Below are 24,449 nucleotides of genomic sequence, written 5' to 3'. Positions count from 1 at the left end.
CGGGAAGCAATGCATAAATGAAATGAAATGAATTAATAAATGAAATTGCTCCTCTTGCAAGAACACCGCGAGCAGGAAGAGAAAGTCCTTCTGGCTTACCATCGCCGACAAACTGCAGCAATGCAAGATCGATGGCCCTCTTCCACGGCGACCCCTTCTGGAGAGCAATCCCGTAGCCTGTCGTGGCAAAGATGTACCCACTGCCGATCGTCACCAGCTTGCACCCCTCATCCCGACCAGCCTTGTAGTTCAGCACCGCTGCATCATAGATGAAAGCATCCAACTTCCTGAAATAAAAAGTGGTGTTTTACAAAACACATTGAAGACAGCAGGCAAGTGAGCTCACAATTGGCCTCCTTGGCGTTGGTGGCCTAACGGCACTCAGAAGGATTCTCCAGCAAAGTTAAGAGGCTTCTGCACTTTCAAACAATGACCAGGAGAGAAAAGAATAATCTTACAACTTTAAGGAATTAACTGCCATGGGTTACAGTAGGGCTGCCACCTTTGCTCTGGCAAAATACAAAATACTGGACAGGGAGGGGCTGAAGTGACTTCAAAGCAATCCAGCAGCAGGAAATGAACTCTCGACATGTTAAGCCACTAAGATGAACATAACCTTACTTGAAGAGGGAGGGAAGAGGGGGGGAGGAAGGGAGGGAGGAAGGAAGGAAGGAAGGTAGACCACAAGCTGGAAGGTGTCCAGAGGAGGGCAACCAAAATGGTCAAAGGCCTGGAAACGATGCCTTATGAGGAACGGCTTAGGGAGCTGGGTATGTTTAGCCTGGAGAAGAGAAGGTTAAGGGGTGATATGATAGCCATGTTCAAATATATTAAAGGATGCCATATAGAGGAGGGTGAAATGTTGTTTTCTGCTGCTCCAGAGAAGCGGACACGGAGCAATGGATTCAAGCTACAAGAAAGAAGATTCCACCTAAACATTAGGAAGAACTTCCTGACAGTAAGAGCTGTTCGGCAGTGGAACTTGCTGCCAAGGAGTGTGGTGGAGTCTCCTTCTTTGGAGTGGAGGCTTGACAGCCATCTGTCAGAAATGCTCTGATGGTGTTTCCTGCTTGGCAGGGGGTTGGACTGAATGGCCCTTGTGGTCTCTTCCAACTCTATGATTCTATGATTATATTCTAAGGAAGGAAGGAAGGAAGGAAGGAAGGAAGGAAGGAAGGAAGGAAGGAAGGAAGGAAGGAAGGAAGGAAGGAAGGAAGGTTGTATCCAATATATTGTAGTCAATCAGAAATTATTTCAAGTATGCCATTCTATGATTAAATCCATCTTTCTGACACAACCTTATCGTGTAATGGTCATACTAATAATATTATCAGCCCAAAATAATAAAATGAAATAAAGCGCCAGGTGGATTATAGAAAAAGAAAGTAGAAATTCAATCCTCTTTGAGACAGTGGAAGGCCTTTCCGAGGCTATCAGATGTAACCGTGTAAAGGATCTGTTTTTAAAATAGACACGGAAATCTTCTTTCAAAGTTCACAGTCCCTGCCCTCATTATTTCTACTTTTCAAGAGAAGCAGGAGGGGGGAGGAGTGAACATGCTGTGGAACATTTAAACTAAAAAATTAGTCAGGGCACTTCCACTTTACAAAAAGAAGGCAGTGAAAAGACAATTGCTACATAGGACCATGGGCAACTGCCTTATACAGAGTCAGAAACGTGGTCCGTACAGTTCAGTAGTGTCTGCACTGACTGGCAGGGGCTCACCAGGATTTCAGGCAGGGGTCCATCTCAGTCCTACTTAGAGATGCCGGGGATTGAACCTGGAATCTCCTGCATGCAAAGCAGGTGCTCTCCTACTCAGCTACCCCAAATACATAGGTGGTGGCTCATAGCTGTGGACAACACATAGGAAACAAATACAAAGGCACAAATACAAGATGGGTGACACCTGGCTTGAGAGCAGTACATGTGAAAAGGATCTAGGAGTCTTGGTAGACCACAAACTTGGCATGAGTCAGCAGTGTGATGCAGCAGCTAAAAAAGCCAATGCAATTCTGGGCTGCATCAATAGGAGTATAGCATCTAGATCTAGGGAAGTAATAGTACCACTGTATTCTGCTCTGGTCAGACCTCACCTGGAGTACTGTGTCCACTTCTGGGCACCACAGTTCAAGAAGGATACTGACAAGCTGGAACGTGTCCAGAGAAGGGCAACCAAAATGGTCAAAGGCTTGGAAACGATGCCTTATGAGGAACGGCTTAGGGAGCTGGGTATGTTTAGCCTGGAGAAGAGAAGGTTAAGGGGTGATATGATAGCCATGTTCAAATATATAAAAGGATGTCATATAGAGGAGGGTGAAAGGTTGTTTTCTGCTGCTCCAGAGAAGTGGACACGGAGCAATGGATTCAAACTACAAGAAAGAAGATTCCACCTAAACATTAGGAAGAACTTCCTGACAGTAAGAGCTGTTCGGCAGTGGAATTTGCTACCAAGGAGTGTGGTGGAGTCTCCTTCTTTGGAGGTCTTTAAGCAGAGGCTTGACAGCCATCTGTCAGGAATGCTTTGATGGTGTTTCCTGCTTGGCAGGGGGTTGGACTGGATGGCCCTTGTGGTCTCTTCCAACTCTAAGATTCTATGATTCTATATGAAACTGCCCTAGACACACTATGGGAATAGCCTTGCTTGATGAAATCAGCAGGGACAACAACAGCTGGCGTGTGTTGCTGCTGCTTTTGCTATAAGAGCCATCCAGAGTTCTGCAGGGAGAGTTGCAGCACAATCGGAGGGGTCACAATTTCAATCGTTGGCACGGACAGCTGGAGGCAGGGAAGGAGCCCAGTTAAAAATCCTGAGCTGTTGTCTGTCAGTACTGAGCTGCATGGATCATTGGTCTGATTCATCAGAAGGCAGCTTCCTGTGTTACTATGCAAATGAAGCATGCACGATAGCACACCTATGCTTAGTTCGCATAACAAACACAAGTGAGAAGCTAGATTCCTCAAATGCATTAGAAGCACATAGGCAGGACCTCCACATGCAGCTGCTGGGTGACCTTGGGCTAGTCACACTTCTCTGAGGTCTCTCAGCCCCACCCACCTCACAGAGTGTTTGTTGTGGTGGAGGAAGGGAAAGGAGATGGTTAGCTGCTTTGAGACTCCTTCAGGTAGTGATAAAGCGGGATATCAAATCCAAACTCTTCATGAATGATGAAGGCCAGAAGTGCCCTGGTTTTTCTTCAGGTGGAGAGCATAGCACATGGGTAGGCAAACTAAGGCCTGGGGGCCACATCCGGCCCAATCGCCTTCTAAATCCGGCCCGCGGACGGTCTGGGAATCAGTGTGTTTTTACATGAGTAGAATGTGTCCTTTTATTTAAAATGCATCTCTGGGTTATTTGTGGGGCATAGGAATTTGTCCATTATTATTTTTTCAAAATATGGCTATGAGCGTACCACAAGGTCTGAGGGACAGTGGCCCCCTGCTGAAAAGTTTGCTGACCCCTTGCATAGCATGAGTGAAGCAAGCAGGCCTGGCATCATAAGTGAACAAGCCAGCAGAGAGAGAAAGAGAGAGAGATTAATTTTACGGCATGCAGTGCGCTTAAGGAAAATGTAATGGAAATGATGTATAAGGTGGTATTTAACATCAGTTAAATTGGCTAAAACAGACCCAAAAAATGAATGATGGAAATGTAAGGGAAAGAAGGGTACTTTTTATCATATGTGGAAGACATGTAAAGATGCAAAAGCTTTCTGGGAAATGATATATAATGAGTTGAAGAAAATGTTTTAAAAAAACCTTTGTTAAAAAAAATAAACCTAGAAGCTTTCTTATTGGGTATAGTGGGTAAAGAGATACCGAGACAGGATAAAAAATTGTTCTTATATGCAACAATGGCGGCAAGAACTTTGTTAGCCCCAAAATGGAAGTACCAACAAAAGAAGAGTGGCAGACAAAACTGATGGACTTTGCAGAACTGGTGAAACTGACGGGGAGAATCCGGAACCAGCGAGATCAGGCATTCCAAAAAGACCGGAATAAATTTATATTACATTTGAAAGACAACTGTAAGCAGTTAACATCATTAGCAGGGTTAGTTGAAGAGGTGTAAGATGAAGTTATTACTTATTCGGGTTGAATAACTTAATGCCTTAGGTAATGATATAACAAGAATAGGAGAGGAAGTGAAATGCAAGAATGCAAAACTTAATTTTGTAAACCATTAGGCAGGAGGGAGGGAAGTCGATAGGCTCAGCTGAGCCAAAGAGATATAATAAAATGATATGATGCTATGTAATGTGATTATATGTAAAACTAATAAAAAATTATCAGAGAGAGAGAGAGAGAGAGAGAGAGAGAGAGAGAGAGAGAGAGAGAGAGAGAGAGAGAGAGTGCTGACATGCCGGTGGGTGAGTGGCCTAGGCTGGTCTTCCCATGTCCCCCATGTCATAATTGCTGCCACCACCCTCCACTGACCCATTTGTTCACTCGCACATGCACACAACAGGGTGCTAGAAGCTCATGGTCTGAGCGGGTGGGTGGGGGATAGGGATTGGCAATGGGGTGTCAGGGAGGTGGACAAAAGGAGCTGAGAAGGGATAGGGGGGGTTGAAGGGGATGGGGGGTTGGAAAGGATGGGGATGTGAGGGGATGAAAGGTTAGCAAGGGATTAAAGCATGGGCAGTGTTGGTGTCAGGGTATAGGGAATCAGATCCCTCCCACGGTGGCAGCCAAAAATCAGAGAAACGATAAAAGTTCTTACCAAGCAATTTATTCAATCATATGTAGAGAGTGACGAAGGAATGCAGCCTTCCCTAATAATGGCGTTGCTCCAAGTAAGGTCCCACCCACCCACACCCACCCAGTCTTCCCTATTCTACTACATCAGCTAATCTGGGCTTTCTGCCGCTGATCTCTCTGTTCTACTACCCTCAATGCCCGCTTAGTCCTGGGAGAGAGGGTGGGTCAGGAATGCTCTCCAAGGACACAGTCAGCTGTCACTCCTCTGGTGCTTCTACTTCTTCCTGCTGTTCCTCCTCCAATATTTCCCAGCTTCTGCCCTCTGCAGCCTCTGGACCATGCCCTTCTGCAAACCACTGTTCTAAATCTATACTGTCCTCCTGTTCTCGAGAATGTTCAGGGGAGGGGGGGCAGTTCCCACCATTCCTCCTCGGTCCAACCCCTGACAGTTGGTGAGCAACATGAGCAGGAGCAGACCAGCTAAATACTTCCAACACTGACTGGCAGCAACTCTCTGGTGTTTCAGAAAGGGAGTATCTTCTGGCTCTACCTGGAGTTGCCAGATGTTGAGCCTGAACCTTTCATCATGCAAAGCAAACATTATCTTCCTGAGCTTCAGAGTACACTGGCTCCACCTGGAGCTTCTCCATAACCCCTCACCAAAATCCTCCGAACGTACACATCACTGCAGCACAGACAGAATCTCCCCAAGAGCAAGATTGTCCCCTGAAGATTGCATCCCGTTATTACCACTGTTACATAACTCTGTGTTATCGCCCCTGTTGCCTGAGTAGTGCACAGCCATCCATCACCGTGCTAGGAAATAAGATTTCGCTGACAGGGCCGCGCCGCTTAACTCTCTTTATAAAAAGACTCGTTGAGAGAGAAAGCAGAAACAAATGGCTTCAGCGCTTGATACAATCCCGGTGTTCATTACACGTCTTTCAGGCAAAGTTTTCAAAGTGGGAAATCAACAAGACTAGCAACAGTCTCTCTCTGAAGATGGAGAGCGGCTGGTGGCGTCACTCGAGGGAGGAGAGGCTGTGTTGCAACACCCGGGTCCAATGCAAATGGTCCCAGGAGAGAAAAGGGCATTGTCTCAACGCAAGTAGACACACATCCCAGATGTCAGGCACTGGGCAGATGAGGAGGAGTGGTGGAGACCTCCATCCCAAGAGGTTTCCAGGCACGAGGAAGATTAAGAGAGTATGATAAGAAAGGTTCATGGTGGTGGCCAATGGCACACACCCCAGAGAAAGAAGCAAAGAGTTGGGTAATAATGGGGGATGAGTAACAAGAGCAAGCTAGCACATGCTCTAGTTCTGAACAGAGACAGGACTCAGAAATGGTAGAAACAGTACAGCAGACACTTGAAAGCCTGGTTCTCCCAGAACCAGACACTCCCTTCGTGTCTCAGACCAGAAAGCCAAACAGAGATAGAAAGATTCTTTTGCCGACCACCATAGAGTGTAAGGAGGGGTTTGGAAGCTAGGAAGTACAGCAAAAGGTGGGCACTGAGCAACGTCTCGAGACTGAGGGAACACAATTCATGAGTCTCTCTGTGTATTCTGTTGATTTCAATAAAATAACTGGGAGAAGCTCTCCACACCTCTGATTTCACCAGGCAGGTGGCCCGTGAGTCGTGGCACCAGCCATGTGAAAGCTCTTGAGGGGGTTGTGGAGAATGACCCATGGGGAGTACATCCTGGGTGGGGGGGAAAGGGGGTACAGTCTGAAGCAAGGGTATGGCCTGGGGGAGTCCTGAGGACCAGATGAAGACATATGGAGGGCCACCATCAGCTCCCTGGCTTGGGGTCCCTCATCCCTGCTATACTGGGTTGTCTTGGTATATATAAGGACCTTTTATATTGTTGTAGGTTTGGGGAGTCAGTCTGGACAACACCATGAATCCCTTCCCATTCTTGGGGTCCTCAGACCCTGGGTAGGTGCCTGGTACCCCTGGTGTTTCTCACCACTATGAGATTGGGGTGGCTTGCAACCATACATTTGCTAGAAGCTGATGTAAAGCCTTTGTTTGTGAGACATTGACCATATCTGGCCATTCCTCCTCTCCTCTCATCAGCATCCCAAAAGAACATGTTGTGTTGGGAAAGCTACAACTAAGTCATCGAATTGTAGAGTTGAAAGGGACTCCAAGGGTCATCTAGTTCAACCCCCCTGCAACCAGGAATCTCAGCTAAAGCATCCATGACAGATGACCAACCTCTGCTTTAAAACCTCCAAGGAAGGAGAGTCCATGACCTCCAGAACAAGTCTGTTCCACTGTCAAACAGCTCTTACTGCCATAAAGTTTTTCCTGGTGTGTAGTTGGAATCTCTTTTCTTCTAACTTGAAGCCATTGGTTCCGGTCCTACCCTCCGGAGAAGGAGAAAACAAGCTTGCTCCCTCTTCCATGTGACAACCATACAGATGTTTGAAATGGCTATCATATTGCCTCTCAGTTTCTTCTTCTCCAGGCTAAACATACCCAGCTCCTTCAACCATTCCTCATATGGCTTGGTTTCCTGACCTAGGACAAGCATTTCCCACCCCTTCACGTGGCTTATAGGAGAACAATAGTGTGTTGTGTGAGCTGAGCTGGATGCAGGTTGGAAAAGCTAGAGACACAGACACATGCTGGATCTGTGCTGGACTAAGGGAGAAGCAAGATGTGTTGGTGTGTTGATGCCGTGAGCCCTCTTCATCCTATGCTCAGGTTGCAGATATGTGTGAATAAAGCCATATATCCTAAAGACCTTTCTCCCATCCACCTCACCTGGATGGTAGATAGAATAAAAAAAATATCCGAATGGGGAAGCAAGATTTGTTGAGGTGCTCAAGACATGAGCCCCTCCATCCTATGCTCAGGTTGAATAGATATGTAAATAAAGCCATATATCCTAAAGACACCACAGTCTCTGCTGAACTTCATTCCAGGGAGACCGAGCCCCAGGGGAGCACCTGGAATCCCAGGAGTCTCTCACCACTCAGAAATTGGGGTGCCATGCAACCATACATTTGCTAAGAGCTGGTGCCAACCCTGTGGTGCATAGAAACCCAACGTTTTTGCTGGTCGGCTGAAGGGAGAAGGAAGAGATGAGCTTTTGCGGTGCCCTTAATGCAGTTTGACAAATGGAGCTTCATGGCACCTTTCAGGCAGGCTAAAAAAATAAAAATAAACCTACCAAGTGTTCTGCATTGCTTGTCCCTAGTAAGTCAAACTGACACACTCACATCTGTCAAGCTCCCTCTGATGTCACCCTCACTCCTCTGTGTGCCGCCTTAGAAAATTGTCTTTTCCCTGTCAGAGGGGGAACACGGTGACAGAAGGAGGAGGAAAAGTTGCATGCAAAGCTATTTAGTTTTGCTACACAGGGAGTCTGTTATGATGTGGTTACAAGCGTGCAATTGTTGTTGTTGTTATTCCATTAATGTACACAGGGCTTTGCATTCGGGGTGCAAGAGTCATAGCTTAGGAGTAGAGCATCTGCTTTGCATGCAGAGGGTCCCAATTTCTATCCCCCGTCATCTCCAGGAAGGACTGGGTAAATTACAAAAATCACATTGGCATTATGTTCTTCCACCCCGTCCATTCCACCGCAAGGGAAACGCAATGCAAATGGGGGTGGCGGGGGGGGGGGGAACCCGCAAGGCATTGTTGGAGGAATGAAAGCAACAGCAGCAGCAGCAGATATTGATCACGATCTCTGGGCTGACTTCTGTTCCAGGTTTGGGGCAATTTGGCAAACATTGGCAACTTCTGTTCACGATCCCATTTTCATTAGGATTCTCCAACATCCTTAATTGAGAAAGGCCTTTAAGGAGGGATTGCTACTCCGTGGCAAAGAGCTTCTTTTGCATCAAGAGGGTCCCTGATTGCAAAGTGGAAGGTGTTTGTATGTATTGTTATGGGTTCAGTCTAGATCAGGCAAGTCCAACTCCACAGAGACTGTGATCTACTCCCAGTATAAAAAACTGGAAGTGATCTATCCATTGACATTGGGTTGCCCAGAGTTGTTGAGCTTTAGGGGGAGGGTCCCAGAGTTCTTAAGCTACTTTTGGGGGGGGGAGGAATCGGTCAATTGACTGAACAGCACTGCCACTCATAGAATCATAGAGTTGGAAGAGACCACAAGGGCCATCCAGTCCAACCCCCTGCCAAGCAGGAAACACCACCAAAACTCGCAAGCATAACGCTTAATTACTTGCACTTGCTGCCGAGCCCAGCTTCCATTGCTGCTGCTATGCCAGCAGAGGAACATATCACCAGGGGAGGGGGGCAACAACATCCCTTGCCCGCGATCGACCATGATCAGCCGCGATCAACCACGAACACCCTGGGGATCTACCTGTCAATTGCGGTCGACCGGTCGAACATGTCTGGTCTACATGATGCCCTGGGTCCATTCCAAATCTGTGTACCTGTAGCTTTGAAGCTAGGATGTATAAGAAGGAACTGGGTGAACAGGTCAAACTAGTCTTTTAACCTTAGCCACTCAGTTAAGTACCCTGCATCTTAAAAGACTGAGCTCTGTTTCCATATAATCAAATGACGGGCCTTTCTCCCTTCCACCTCACCTGGCTAGTAGATAGAAGAGCAATTGCCAGAGTTGTATGGGTGTGTTTGGCTGATGCTGGAAGCTGGAGACAGAGACATGTCTTGCTCTGTGCTGAACCCAAGCTGGAGTTTGGAGCTTCCTTGGAAACCTAATGGCGAAGCAAGATCTGTTGAGGTGCTCAAGACATGAGCCCCTCCATCCTATGCTCAGTTTGAACAGATATGTAAATAAAACCATATATCCCAAAGACACCACAGTCTCCGCTGAACTTCATTCCAAGGAAACTGAACCCTGCATAAAGAGGTTGGAACCCCTCGAAGCCTCTTGCTGCTCAGACTAACACTATACTTCAGGTTGTGAAACTAGTGTGGTGGAGTCTCCTTCTTTGGAGGTCTTTAAGCAGAGGCTTGACAGGCATATGTCAGGAATGCTTTGATGGTGTTTCCTGCTTGGCAGGGGGTTGGACTGGATGGCCCTTGTGGTCTCTTCCAACTCTATGATTCTATGAATTGGGAAGTAAATGTTTGGACAAGCTAGTAGCTTTTGTATGTCAATTTGCAAGGCAGCTTTCTTACGCACACATATACAAATCACAGGAAATGGATTCGTTCAGCTCCCGGTCCTGCAACATAAATCAAGAACCGCTACCATGGAATATGGTTTACTGAGAGCACTCTGCCAGTCTCAGATTTAGAAATACTGTCCCCAGAAAAATCTTTTTTTGCCATCTATCTTTCTGCACCATGTGTTTTTTTTATCCCTGATCTATTGATCTGAACTCATTCTGTCTGATATAACTAAGTAGATGGTATAGAAATAACTTTCATAGTTACTCTATGTGACAAATGGTTGCCAAATTTTGCTCTTCCCACCAGTCCTAATCTAAATAGCAGCTGTTAGCACTTTTCTGTTGGTGCAGTAAAAAATGGAGCAACCAGTACCTCTTCTCCATAAGAACCACCCATCTAGATCAGTCTAGCAATGAAAGAGTCAGGCAGCTTCCTTTTCACATCAGTTCTGCAGAGACTCAATCATACATCCATTCCATAATTTTTTTCGTGGATTTTTTAAAAAAATGAAAATTTTGCATTTCAACTGTGCATACTTTATAAGCATTTTATATGTATTCTCCCCCAAAATATGTAATATTTTTGTTTACTTTCCACTACATTTTCTCCAAAAATATGTATCTCCATACACATTTCCCCCATGAAACCTTTCGTTTTCTTTCTTTCTCTCTCTCTCTCTCTCTCTCTCTCTCTCTCTCTCTCTCTCTCTCTCTCTCTCTTTCTCATGCCTTCTTAAACCAAAACTGCACTACATTGCAAAATTCGGGCATGTGTGCAATCCTAGTGACAGCTGGATTCTGACCCAGTATACACATCTGGGATGTGTCCTGCGAACTTTACAATGTAGATCTAACAAATTTCTCCTCCAGCACCTGGTTCACAACAGGAAGCCAGTCAGATGCTTCTGGGAAGCCCATAGGTGGAGCAATGGCTGTATCCTGTTGTTGCTCCCCATCAACTGATATTCAGAGATATATTGCTCCGGAACATAGAGGCGCCATTTAGCCATGGACCTATCCAATAAATCTGCCTTACCCTTTTGTAAGGTCACCCAAACAGGCAGCATCTCAAGATAGCAAATTCCATTAATTATCTGGGGGTTTGTGTGTGTGAAGTCTTTCTTTCTTTGACTGACCTGAACATCCCACAAATCAGTTTCATTGGATGTCAAATTCTAAAAACTCATTTCCTTCTACACCACCAGTATTTTTTATTTTTTTACAAGGTGTAACCGGAACGTTCAGTGAATGGTCACAGAAATCGGACACTGAGAAATATTCTAACACAGGCATCCCCAAACTTCAGCCCTCCAGATGTTTTGGACTACAATTCCCATCTTCCCCGACCACTGGTCCTGTTAGCTAGGGATCATGGGAGTTGTAGGCCAAAACATCTGGAGGGCCGCAGTTTGGGGATGCCTATTCTAACATACCTTACAGGCCTTCAAAGTAGGCCCCCTCTGATATAATGCGCCATCGACAACCTTCATAGAACTATTGGAAACTTCTGCAGAAGTCCTCTTTTCGTACTGCTTTCAGTTTCCTCGTCACAGCAGCTTGGATGTGTGAAATGTTGGAAAATCTGTGCCCTTTCAGTCCAGATGTTTTGGAAAAGAAAGAAATCTGGTGGGGCCAGATTGGGAGAATATGAAGGGTGGGACAACTCAGTAACCCCAGTAACGATTTCATGCGGAATATGCAATTCTTCCGCCATCATTTGGACGGATAAACACCAATCGCACATCAAAGACTCACAAACTCTGTCGACGGTTTGACAGACTGAGGGTCATCTTCGATGGTTTTCCACCCTTCATCGAAACGCTTAAACCACTCATTCACTGTCTTTTGAGTTACAGCTTCATCTCTGTACACAATTGTGAGCATTTCGTGGGTTTCCAATGCTGACTGTATGTTCAAATATTTCTCGCTGTGCAATTTCTGTGACCATTCACCGAACTTTCCAGTCAAACCTTGTATAAACTTCCCATCATGCCCTGCTGCCCACAGAGTAAACCCAAGGTCCCAACTGGCATAGGCATGGACCTCAAGGTAACTTACATGGTTTCTGTCCTTCTCAATTAAAACCCACAACAAGCCTTTGAGGTAGGTTAGGCCAAGAGACAGTGACTGGCTCCCAAGGTCACCTAGTGAGTTTCTTCACTGGTGATTTGAACCCTGGTCTCTTCCAGATCCTAGTCTGACACTCCACATAGTTCGCCGTTCTTTCTTCCTCCTCCTCCTCCTCCTCCTCCTCCTCCTCCTCCTCCTCCTCCTCCTCAAATTAACAGCCTCTGACTGAAATCACCATCAGTACAAGAGCACCTTCTCCTCACCTGCTTAAGAAGGAGGGAACAGCGCAGGAGGGGGAGTCCAAACTTCAGAAAAGACAAAGCATTCCCACACTGTTTCTAATCTCCCCTTGCCAGCCTCATCTGTCAAAACTTCACATTCTCGCACAGCGACATGCGAGGCAACAACAGAGCGTGCGGAGAGAGAAAGAGAAGGCTACAAGCACCATCAAAAGCTCCCCACTGCAATTGCCAGATCCCACAGACTCTGCAAAGGTTTTCGGCCGCTGCCTTGTGCCTCCTTTCTGCCTGGCAAAGACGGTTTCCTTCCTCATTTGCCAGAAAAGAAAGCTGTTGGGAACCCAACGGACATAGCAGGAGCCTGAACCGCGGATGTTTGGAAGAGCGATTTGTTATCTTAGTGGGATTTGCCTTCCTCCCCTTCCCTTTTCATCAAGAAGCCAAGAAAAGGGATGCTTTTCCATTGCAATTCATTTGACAAAACACATCCCCTCATTTCCCTAGGCACAGCTCCCTATTCTATGCCTCGCTGTGCCGGGAGAACCTGTCTTCAGGTTAAATGGCATCTTTGCCAAATTAAAAAGTGGCCAGCAAAGAACCAGGTATGTATGTGTCCTGGGCTGGTTGGATGCAGAGGAATGGTGGAAGGAACCAGCTGGAGAACCACCATGGAAAGAAAGATCAGAGCACAGGGAGTGGTGGTGGTGGGTCAAAGGGAGTGGTCAGAGGGTGAGTGGTCAGAGGGAGAAGAAGAAGACGAATGAATGGGAGAAAGAGGTGTCAGAAGCTGAAGAGGTAACCAGGCTTAGTGAGCAGGGAGAGTCTGTGACAGAGAGCAGTCCAGAATCAGAGGCAGAAGCTGAAGCAGGAAAGGAGGGAGGTCAAGAGGCAGAGATTATTCTTGCTGCTGAAGAGACTTCTAGAACCAGAAGAGGTATGAAGAGGGTGAAGGAGAGATTGGCTTCATGCATGCCCAGTCTCCAAGTGCTGGGAAAAGCCCTGGAGAGGAGGGCTGGCTGTGGGGGAGGCAGGGACTTTCAGTCTCAGCAAGATCCATGGGACAAGACCTACTGTGGTCATTAGGCCTGATACTCCACTAAGTCTGTGCAGATCACGTTCTTACTAATAAACAGTTAGTTAGCTGCAACTTTCACAGTGTGATTTACTGGTGGCTTGCTCTGACAGTATGTGTTGCAGCAGCAGCAAAAATAAAAATAAAAACCAAACGCTATTTTAGGCTTCATCAACAGAAGTATAATGTTTAGATCAAGGGAAATAAGAGGAGCACTCTATTCTGCCTTGGTCAGACCCCACCTGGAGTCCTGTGTCCAGTTCTGGGTGCCACAGTTTAAGAAAGAAATTGACAAGCTGAAACGTGTGCAGAGGAGGGCGACCAAAATGATAAAGGGTCTGGAAACCAAGCTTTAGGAGGAATGGCTGAGGGAGTTGGGTATGCTTAGCCTGGAGAAGAGGAGACTAAGAGGAGATTTGATAGCAATCTTCAATTACAGTGGGACCTTGACTTATGAAATATTTGACATCCGACCTTTTCGACTTACGAGCAGAAAAAGTGGCCGTGCGCTTACGATTTTTTCGACATCTGAACGGAAAACCTGTTCGCGGCTAGATGCGGTTTCCTCGACTTATGAATTTTTAGATGCGGTTTCCTCGACTTACAAATTTTTCCATTTCCAATGCATTCCTATGGGAAACTGCTTTTCCTATGGGAAACTCGACTTATGAAGTTTTCGACCTACGAGTGTGCATTCGGAACGGATTAAATTCATAAGTCGAGGTCCTGCTGTATTACAGTATTATTATTTATTATTTATTGAATTTATATACTGCCCTATACCTGGAGGTCTCAGGGCAGTTCACAGAACAAAATCAAAATATAAAACCACAAAATATATACAAAATAAAACAACTCAATAGTGCCTCCCCCCAAAAAAACCCCACACATTTTAAAAGGGCATAGGATGTCAATCAAATCATCCAAAGGCCTGGTTAAAAAGGAATGTTTTTACCTGTCACCTAAAGGTGTATAATGAAGGCACCAGGGAAACTTCCCTAGGGAGAGCATTCTACAGGCAGGGAGCCACTGCAAAGAAGGCCCGTTCTCATGTTGCCACCCTCCGGACCTCTCGTTTAAGGCTTTGTAGGTCAAAACCAGCACTTTGAATTGGGCCCAGAAACTAATTGGTAGCCAACCTGGCTGCTGGATTCTACACTCGCTGAAGTTTCCGAACCATCTTCAGAGGTAGCCCTATGTAGAACACATTGCAGTAATCTAACCTTGAGGTTACCAGAGCATAGACAACAGTAGTTAGGCTACCCCTGGCCAGATAGGGGCACGGCTGGGCCACCTGTCAAAGCTGATGGAAGGCACTCTGGGCCACCGAGGCCAGCTGGGCCTTTATATCTTAAGGGCCATCACCTGGAAGATGGAGCAAGCCTGTTTTCTCCTTCTCCAGAGATTGGACCTGAACCAATGGGTGCAAATTACAAGAAAGGAGATTCCACTTAAACATTAGGAACAATAAGAGCTGTTTGACAGTGGGACGGACTACCTTGGAAGGTTCAAAAATAGAGATGGGATGGCCACCTCTCACAACTTTAGTTGTGAAGGATGCTGTCAGGGGTTATTGCGACTACTCCAGAGTAACAACCTTCCACATGCTTGTCTTTTAACAGTCTTTATTGGTGCACTCTATTTACAGTGTAACGAGGTGTGGGAAACATGTCTGCTCATTCCGATCCAGAATCCGGCACTGCCCCTCTGAGCAATTTCGGCCAACATAATAGTCTCAGGACAGTGAATCTCCTCCCCTTTCTCCTCCTCCGTAAATCCGGTGCCGGGAGAAAGGGTCTACGCTCCTTCCTTTCCCTTTCCCCCCTTTCCACCCCTCTCTCTTCCCGCCTGTGGAGCAGGGGCTCTCCCATGCTGCCAGAGACTTGGCACTCTCTCTCCGCTTCCTGACTAGCCCCTTCCAACCCCGCGCTTCCATCGCTGCTTGGGGAGGAGCTGCTCCTGATAAGAGGGGGAGGTTCCCTATACTCTCACCCCCTTACAGATGCATTGTAGGGGGTTGGGCTGGATGAAGCCTTGGGGTCACTTCCAACTCTACAATTCTTTGATTTAAGGAAAAGAGGATTCCATCCAGCCCCTATTCCATTCCTTTATTACAGGGGTGAGGAACCTCAGAAACAGGAACCAAATGTGACCTTCTGGCACTCCCTTGCTGGTACCCGGTACTCTCTCTACATTAGAGGTAACTGGGAATGAAGGAGAAATTGGTTCAGTCTTCAGGGAAGGGAGGCATCTTCCTCCCTCCCTCCCTCCCTTCCTTTCCAGGGGCTCATTATGACATTGATAAGAAACATCAGTCAGGGCGAAGTTCAAAGTGACACCTTGCAATAGCCTTCATTGCATTATTCTTTCCACAGGCAGCAAATCTGATTGAGTATAGATTGGATCTGTGTCCGCAGGCTCTGAGATGCCTGCTCCCTGCAATCCCTGAAGAAATTTGCTATAATAATCTAATCTATTAAACACCGTGTCCATATTTAACGCGTCTTGCAGGGCATCTGGGAGCATCAGCTGAAACACATATGCTTTTTCTTCTTCTTAAGGGAATGTGGCAATTTTGGGAAGGGCAACACCCAGAACCACCTAAAGATGCCGAACATTGGAAGATTCGGGACAGGCAAAAAGGAAGCATATTTTTTTTTGCAGAGCCTGTAGGTGAACTGTGGAATTTGCTGCTGGAGAGGTAGTGATGGCGACCAGCTTGGATGGCTTTCAATATTGGATATAATATTCAGTTAGAATCCTGGGAAAGGTGGTGGAAGGAAGGTATTCATTTTACTGCATGCAGTGCACTTAAATAAAATGTTATGAAAATGATGTATAGATGGTATTTAACACCAGGCAAACTGGCTAAAATGTACAAAACAAAAACCAATGAGTGTCGGAAATGTAAAGAAAGGGAAGGTATCTTCTACCACATGTGGTGGACTTGTTAAGAGGTAAAGGCTTTCTGGGAAATGGTATATAATGAGTTAAAGAAAATGTTTAAAATTCTTTTGTTAAAAAGCCTTTTTATTGGGGATAGTGGGTGACAAGATAGCAAGGGAAGGTAAAAGGCTGTTTATGTATGCAACAACCGCGGCAAGAATTCTCTTAGCCCCAAAATGGAAACAACAAGAAGTACCAATGAAAGAAGAGTGGCAGGTGAAGATGATGGACTTTGCAGAACTGGCGAAGCAGACCGGAAAAATCCGAAACCAGCAAGAGCAAGTATTCCAAAAGGACTGGAGTAAATTTATATCATTGTAGGCAATTAACAGCACTAGCAGGGTTGTCTGAAGACTTGTAATGAGAAATTTCCTACCTTTCCACATTTATTTAAGTTATAAGTCATTTTATAATGAGTGCAATTAGAATTGGAAAACATACATAATGCCATGATATAAAGGTTAATTTTGAAAGCCATGAGGCGGGAGGGAAGGAAGTTGATAGGCTCTAAAGAGCCAGGGAATAAAGTAAATAATGATGATGCGAATGTATATAATTAAATGGAAAATAAATAAAAATTATAGATAAAAAAACAAAATGGATTTGACAACTTGGTGGAGGATTAGGCTATCAATGGCTACTAGCCAGTATTGTTACGTCCTACCTGCATTGCAGGAGGTAGTATGGCTTTTATATACCTGCAGCTGGGAATCACAGGTGGAAAGTGTGCCACAACACTCCGATTCTGCTTGTGGCCTTCTCATGGGCATCTTGATGGCCACTATGAGAACGTTCTGCAGGACCAGGTGGGCCTTTGGCCTAAACCTGCAGGGCTCTTTTTAGTATTGAGGTGTTTTGTCATCCTCAAGCCTAGCCCAGTAATTCAAAATGCCAGGACCAAAACTGGCATTGACCCATGGAAGCCCACAACATCGATGGGTTATGGATCATCTTGCCAAACTCGTAATATTTCTTCCTGCTCATTGGCTCAATGCCCCGATACGTTATTCAGCACCGGGGATTAGGCTGAATCCCAAACTATTGTGAGCAATGAATAGAATGTCGACAAAGACCACATACGCCTTCTAAAGGACTGGCATTGTTTTTATCGTGGACCAGTCATTGTGAGGCAATTCTTTGATATGGTAATAGACGACGCAAGAAAAGAAGAAACGTCAACATTAATCTCCTTTAAGGAATAATTTTTAAAAAGTGAACTGTGAAAAAGATGGTTTCTGTTGGCATCTGGCAGACTGGACTAGATGGGCCTTTGCTTTGATCCAGCAGCCAAGCTCGTTTGTCTCATTGTGTTCCTCCCTGTTAGCTATAGTATTGCACATTTTGTCTCTATCCTTCCTGAAGGCAGAGAGCAGAAGAGTGGATTCCAAAATAGACCAGCATCACATCTGTGCAATGGTGCAGATTAGGTGAATCTCCCAACCTTTCCTGGTGAGACTCTACTTATGTTCCCATGTTTGTTTGTTATAGTGCTGTCGTACTTACAAATTCTATTTCTATTTATTTATTTATTTATTTATTTATTTATTTTTAGCAAGTTCTAGACATGCCATTTAAAAAAATAAATAAATCTGAGCGTTTTACATAAAATAGTACCCAAAAAATGAAGACAGACTTAAAGAAAACAAACAGGCATTCTGAAATTATCAAAATATAGATTAAAAACAATCCATTTTTTAAAAAAGAATCCTGCATTGCAGGGGGTCGGACCCTCGGGTTCCCTTCCAACTCTACCATTCTACGATTCTTTGATTATCCTGCCAGTCCTACTCCAAGTGGACCCAACAGAAATTAAGAGACCTGACTAACTTGGCTCCGTTAACTGTAATGGATCTACTCTACGTAGGACTTAGTTGGGGTCAACCCAATAAAGCTATATATCTGAACAGACTTGCCTAGGAAAAATAAGCATGTGACAAGAGTTAAAAACTCTACAATGAAGGCATTTATCCAATACTAAGAAGTGTAGAATTGGCTTTTAAAAAACAAAACTAAAAACAGCAGACGTTCTGATAAATGCCAGGCAGCTGTGCCCGAACGCTAAAGGCCCTGGTGGAGAGCTTTTCTCTCACCTCACAATCCTTCCTTAAGTTCCCCGAGACCAAAGCTCATCCCCTTAGGAGACTGTAGCAGTTGTTGTGTATTGATCATGAAAAGACCGTACATGACAGGCGATTTGCACCATCTGCTGCAGAAGGTGTCTGTCAAGGAAACCGATGCAGACACCTTGGGATGTCCACGTTGAGAAATCACTTAAGAAAAGGAAGCCGCAGCCGAGGAGATCCGTCAACGGCAATGAATGGCTCGCACTGTCAAGAGGACGGGAGGTAAAAGCAGCTGCCACAGCTGGAACCGAGTGGTTTTAGCCCTGGAACGTAACACTGAAGGTTCACAAGAACCTCTTTCTTGCCTGATACTGAGTATCACATACCCTCCTGAAATATACTCGGAGTCGAGAGTGAATTTCATGCTCTTTTCCCAAAACCATCTGCTTATATACATTATTTACACAATGGGCTTTGCGTGATTGGCTACTTCAGGGCTACACCTGTGGGCCAATCAGTTTGTGGATTGACTTCTGCCAGCAGCCTGATTGGCTGCTCCTGCAGGCCAATCAGGTTGCGGATTCACTTCTGCCAGCTGCCTGATTGGCTGCTCCTGCAGGCCAATCAGGTTGCGGATTCACTTCCACCTGGAGTTGGGTGGGGTGGCTCCTGCGGACCAATCAGACTGCTGATTCTGGATCCTGTTGTTCTATGATTCAGCTCAGTACATAACACCTCCATTCTTCCTCAGATGAAAATAGGGACATCTTCTACATCTGTGTTGTTTCCACCACTCCCACCCCATGTGCCGCCTCCTCAGAGGCTGGGGCAGCAACACAGACTCAGCAGCCAAACAAAGCAAACCAGAGCCAAGCGACTGTAATGGCCGCTCTTCAGCCTAGACATATAAGAATTAAATCAATTATGTCAGAATGCTAAGCACTGGGCAGAAAGGCCAAATGCCAGTGTGTAGTCAAAAGCCGCAGCAATAGAGATTTCATTGTATTCCCATATGCTCATTCCATACGTATCTCCGTCAAAGCAGATCTAAGAAAGGAAAGGCAGCATTTGTTGAGGAGAATCATCAGAATGGTTTAACTCGGAGATAAGGACCCTTTGTCAACCTTGAGGGCCCAATTCCCTTCTGGGCAACCCTCCAAGGGCCATGCCAGTGGTGGGCATGGCCAGAGGCTAAAGTGGGAGAAGTAATGAATGTAAATCTTCCTGCATTGAAGGGGGTTGGACTAGATGACCCTTGGTATCCCTTCCAACTCTATGATTCTATGAAATCTTGCCTTTGTGCAGTAGGCTACATTTTTTTAAAAAAACTTATTGCATTCTAATAAAAGAAATTTACAGAATATTTCGATACAAAAACCCCCGAGATATATCAACTTGTACAAATACATACCTACATTCTCCCCACCCTCCCCCTTTCCACCCCATCCCCTGTTTCCCCCATTGGACTTCCTGTCAATTCCTGATGTATATCCTGCATTTGAAATAAATGTACATAACTTGGTAAGGATCTCTATATCTATTGTCTAATACATAGTGCATCACGGTAAGAAGTTGAAATTTATCCTAATTCGTCCAATCTCCAAGGTCAATCAAAAGCTTGCATACCCTGTTTCTCATATTTTAAGGCATCCCCATAAAATAAGCCATAGCAGGATTTTTAAGCATTCAAGGAATATAAGCCATACCCCGAAAATAAGACATAGTGATAGGAGCAGCAGCAATGCCGGCCGCGGCAGGAGGAGGAGGAAAAAAATAAGACATCCCTTGAAAATAAGCCATAGTGTGTTTTTTTGAGGAAAAAATAAATATAAGACGTGTCTTATAATATGAGAAACACGGTAGACAACGAACCTTTGCATGTATGATTTATATCAATCCCATTTTTCCATAAATTTCACCAATGACTTGCCTCGAGTGTAGTAGGCTACTTTCTACGCAGTCAAACACAACTTTCCCTATTCTCCAGCCAGGAAAGCAAGAGGCACGATCAGATTTCAAGGACACATTTCCAGGCAGGCAGAAACATTCATGGAGGGAGAGAAGCAGGCCCAGTAGGGGCGTAATGTGAGGAAGGGCTGTGACAAGGGGAGAAACATGTGGGCCAGATACAGAGCAACATCAAGCTACTCTCCCATCATGCATTTCCCAATCCTGCTACCCAATATCCTGAATCTGGGAATTTTTGAAGCAGACCTGGGGACATTCAATAAAACAAATACCTGTCCATTTTTCACTCTTTTGGGTTGACCACTTTGGACATCAGAAAAGTGGAGCATACATGGTTCAAAATAAAAAATAAAACACCACTTACCCAGTTTTCAAACTGACCAAGGCATCCTCCACTCCTTTCTGGTTGTATTTCACCATGTAGGCATGCATCTCCTTATAGTTGTTCCTGATATTTCTCTCCGTGCTCCCATTTGGGACAGTCCCAAACCGAAAAGGAGGTGAATAGGCGTATGGTTGTTGAAACTGGAAAGGAGGAGGAAGGAGAAAGACAAACTAAGAAAGCCGTCTTTGAACACATGGAAGAATGGGTTTGATGTCAGAGAATTGACTTGCAACCTTCTATGTGTAAAGGACATGTTCTCTCACTGAGCTGTGGCCTCATCAGTGGAAGCCGCCTTCTACAGAATCAGACCATTGGTCCACCTAACACTTTTGGGATTCTTTGTGCTTAGAAACTTATTTGCAGAAGGAAATGGAAAAATGCATTCCACCCAGTCAAAGCACCGCTCCATCTAGCTTGGCATGTTGACAACTTTTGACTGGGAACAACTTTCCCTCAGGCAGAGAGAGAGGGGGGGTGTCCTCAATACTTGTTCCCAGACAGCGTACTGACTAAAATTCTGGAGAGGATGATTATTTTAATACATGCGTCAATCACTTTCATACAAAGTCTCAAAGGAACTTAAGCAGAAAAATGCAAATGGATGGAATCAATTGAAAGGCAAAATATCTTCTTTTTCTTCTTCTTCTTTGGCGATCACTCGTAGCCGAATAAGATTGTCTTCCATAAACACGGTTTTAACAATGGATTCGTAAGTGACGGTGTGGAGGCCAATTCTGGATCCACGCATCCTTCCACAGTGGGGACATTGGTTTCCAGGCGGGAGTTGATCACGGTGTGGATTTGCCAAGCGTGCCTTCCTCTTAGCACGTTTCTCCCTTGCATCCTGAGATCGAGTGTCTTCAAAGCCCACAACACCTTTGGTAAAGGCTGTTCTCCAACTGGAGCGCTCACAGGCCAGTGTTTCCCAGTTGTCAGTGTTTATACTACAGTGGTACCTCGGTTTATGAACACAATTGGTTCCGGAAGTCTGTTCATAAACTGAAGCGTTCATAAACTGAAGCGAACTTTCCCATTGAAAGTAATGGAAAGTGGATTAATCTGTTCCAGACGGGTCCGCGGAGTACTCAACCTGAAGCGTACTTAACCCGAAGCATGGGTGTAATTGGTTCCGGAAGTCTGTTCATAAACTGAAGCGTTCATAAACTGAAGCGAACCTTCCCATTGAAAGTAATGGAAAGTGAATTAATCTGTTCCAGATGGGTTCGTAAACCAAAAATTCGTAAACCGAGGTGTTCGTAAACCGAGGTTCCACTGTACATTTTTTCAGATATGCCTTGAGACAGTCTTTAAACCTCTTTTGTTGACCACCAGCATTACACTTTCCATTTTTAAGTTCGGAATAGAGTAGTTGCTCTAAAGAGCAATGCACAAGATTCCTAAAACGTTTATCAAACCACACAGTCCTACCCCACCCCACTAAAAGTGATGAGTCAAATTGGAGGTAGACTTAGCTACCAAAGGTCTGGAACACCCAAAAACTGACAGTGTTGGGAAGAGCTTTCCACAAACAGTGGCCACCCCTGAAAAGGTATGTTCTTGAGTCTCCATCCTTCACACCTTCCATGGAGAGAGCCTCTAATGAAGACAGCAGAGTCTGGATTGGCTCATGTGAGGAGTGGCAGTCTCTGAGGTCCTGAGCCAAGGAAGGCTTTATAGGTCAAAACCACTACTTTGAAATGACTCCAGAAAATAAATTGGGAGCCAGTGCGTTTGGGGCAGATTCAGTGTGAGAATCAGATCTCTAATCATGTACTCCATGTTGAATCTGTCAGATTAGTTTAAATTCAGTTCTCCACATTCATAGCCTGCATCTTCCCCAGACTGGGACTCAAGGAGTCTTACACAAATTAAAACCAACACAGATAAAATATAGAAGGCTAAAAACTTGTAAAAAACCATCATGAAAAAGTAATTATAGTATAAAAGAATTAAAACATATGTATTAAAATTCAGATTGCAAAAGAGCAAAGCACTATTTCCACACCAGTGTGCTTTTTTTTAAAAAAAAATGTTTCGTGAAAATTCACCAGCATTTTAGGGTGGTTTTCTCCTAATTCACACATTTTTGCCTGAAATTTTGCTTAACATACACATTTTTGCAAAGCAATTCCCCCTAATATAATGCATTTTTGTATCCTATTTTCACTAATGTATGCATTTTTACACACAATTTACCCAAATGTACGCTTTTTAAAAAACAGCATGATTTGGGCTGCAGTACAGCTTTGCAAAATCCAGGGAAATGCAAATTTCAAAGGATGGCTGTGATTCGGTTTGCATACTGTTCCATAGCGTGCGGGTTAGGTAGGTATGCCTTTAAATGAGAACTGAACCCAATTTCTTCCCTCTCCTATCCATCCCATCTCTCACCACTAATGCAACAAGCCCGAGGAATAGGGAGAGAAACAAGAGATGAAATTCACCTTCTTATCACTGAGGCCGGTCACCTGGTCAACAAATTCCTCCTGGATCATAAATGCGGCCAAGTTGGCTGTGTAGCTTGCCAGGAATATGACTGCAAAGAAAGCCCAGACGGACACCATGATCTTGCTGGTGGTCCCTTTTGGATTCTGAACCGGCACAGAGTTGTTAAACACCAGGCCCCACAGCAGCCACACGGCTTTCCCGATTGTGAAGGATGGTCCGTGCGGATCTGCAAGTCACAAAGAACCGACGTTAGGATAAGGCATCCATTGTAAGGAAATGGTTACCGAGGTCTTCACCATGATGTCGCTACTGTTGTAGCAAGTTGCAGCTGACCCAAGTCCTACTCAGACTCAAAAAATCGAAGGGATTCCGTTAGTTACAACTATTTTTAGTCAACTGGCTTCACTGGGTCTGTTCTAAGTATGACTTAGGCCACATTCTCACCAAACCAGACCCTCCAAGTGTCCCTATTTTCCAGGGACATTCCTGATTTAGAGAAGTCATCCCAGTTTCTGATTTGATCCCAAAATGTCCCACTTTTCCTTAGGATGTCCCTATTTTCATCGGAGAAATGTTGGAGGGCATCTGACCTCCGAGCCACCAGAAGGCAATCCTGTGTAGGGAAGTTTTTTCAATGTTCAATGTTTTCTTATGTTTTTAGATATGTTGGAAGCTGCTCAAAGTGGCTGGGGCAAACCCAGGAAGAAGTGTGGGGTATAAAAAGCAAAATTTTCATTATGGAATGGGATGTCCCTATTTTCATCAAAGAAATGTTGGCGGGCATGGCGTACATTTGCAGCTCTATGGTGCCTTTGTAATGGCTTCTCCCAAAGAATTCTCAGTGCTGTAGCTTTTTAAGGGTGCTGAGAGTTGTTGCAAGACTTCTACATTCACCTCCCAGAGCTACAGTTCCCAGAAAGGACCTCTTTCAACCAAGGGAACTATGAAATATAACAACCACAAACTGGCCTGGAAATGCAGAGAACTGGGCTTCAGGTCGGAAAAAGGAAGAATACAGAGAAACTGACATATCTGCCCATCCCTAGTGCCAACAAATTTGGAGCACCACCCCAAGGCTTTGTTGGGGGGGCAACAGGCTAAGAATACAATAACAGGCTGCTGGATGAGGCCAAAGGCCCATCTTAGTGCAGCATCCTGTTCTCACAGTAACCACCCAGATGCCTGCAGGAAACCCATAAGCAGGATTCAAGCACAAGAGCATTCTCTCCTCCTGTGGTTTTCAGAAACTGCTATTCAGAAGCATTTCTGCCTCTTGCCGTCGCTGCATAGCATAGCCATCATGCCTAGCAGCCATCAACAGCCCTCTCCTCCACTAATTTGTCCAATTCTCTTTGAAAGCCATCTAGGTTGGCGGTCATCGCTGCCCTCCTGCAGGAATGAGTTCCATCATTTAACTGTGCACTGCCCGA

General features: G+C 45.1%; 1 protein-coding gene across 1 annotated transcript in view; it reads right to left on the bottom strand.

Annotated features, from left to right (window-relative positions):
- Window positions 1-24,449, bottom strand: part of GRIN2A (glutamate ionotropic receptor NMDA type subunit 2A) — a 210,067-nt gene that overhangs the window by 18,420 nt on the left and 167,198 nt on the right. The window contains exons 10-12 of the mRNA XM_060282391.1: window positions 23,016-23,245; window positions 20,551-20,711; window positions 100-287 (exon numbers count right to left, since the gene is read on the bottom strand). Coding sequence (XP_060138374.1) covers window positions 100-287; window positions 20,551-20,711; window positions 23,016-23,245 — 579 coding nt within the window. The remainder of the gene's footprint in view (window positions 1-99; window positions 288-20,550; window positions 20,712-23,015; window positions 23,246-24,449) is intronic.

This window comes from Zootoca vivipara, chromosome 14 (genome assembly GCF_963506605.1).
Source record: "Zootoca vivipara chromosome 14, rZooViv1.1, whole genome shotgun sequence".
Lineage (NCBI taxonomy): Eukaryota > Metazoa > Chordata > Lepidosauria > Squamata > Lacertidae > Zootoca > Zootoca vivipara.
This window is presented reverse-complemented; position numbering and strand designations above follow the sequence as displayed.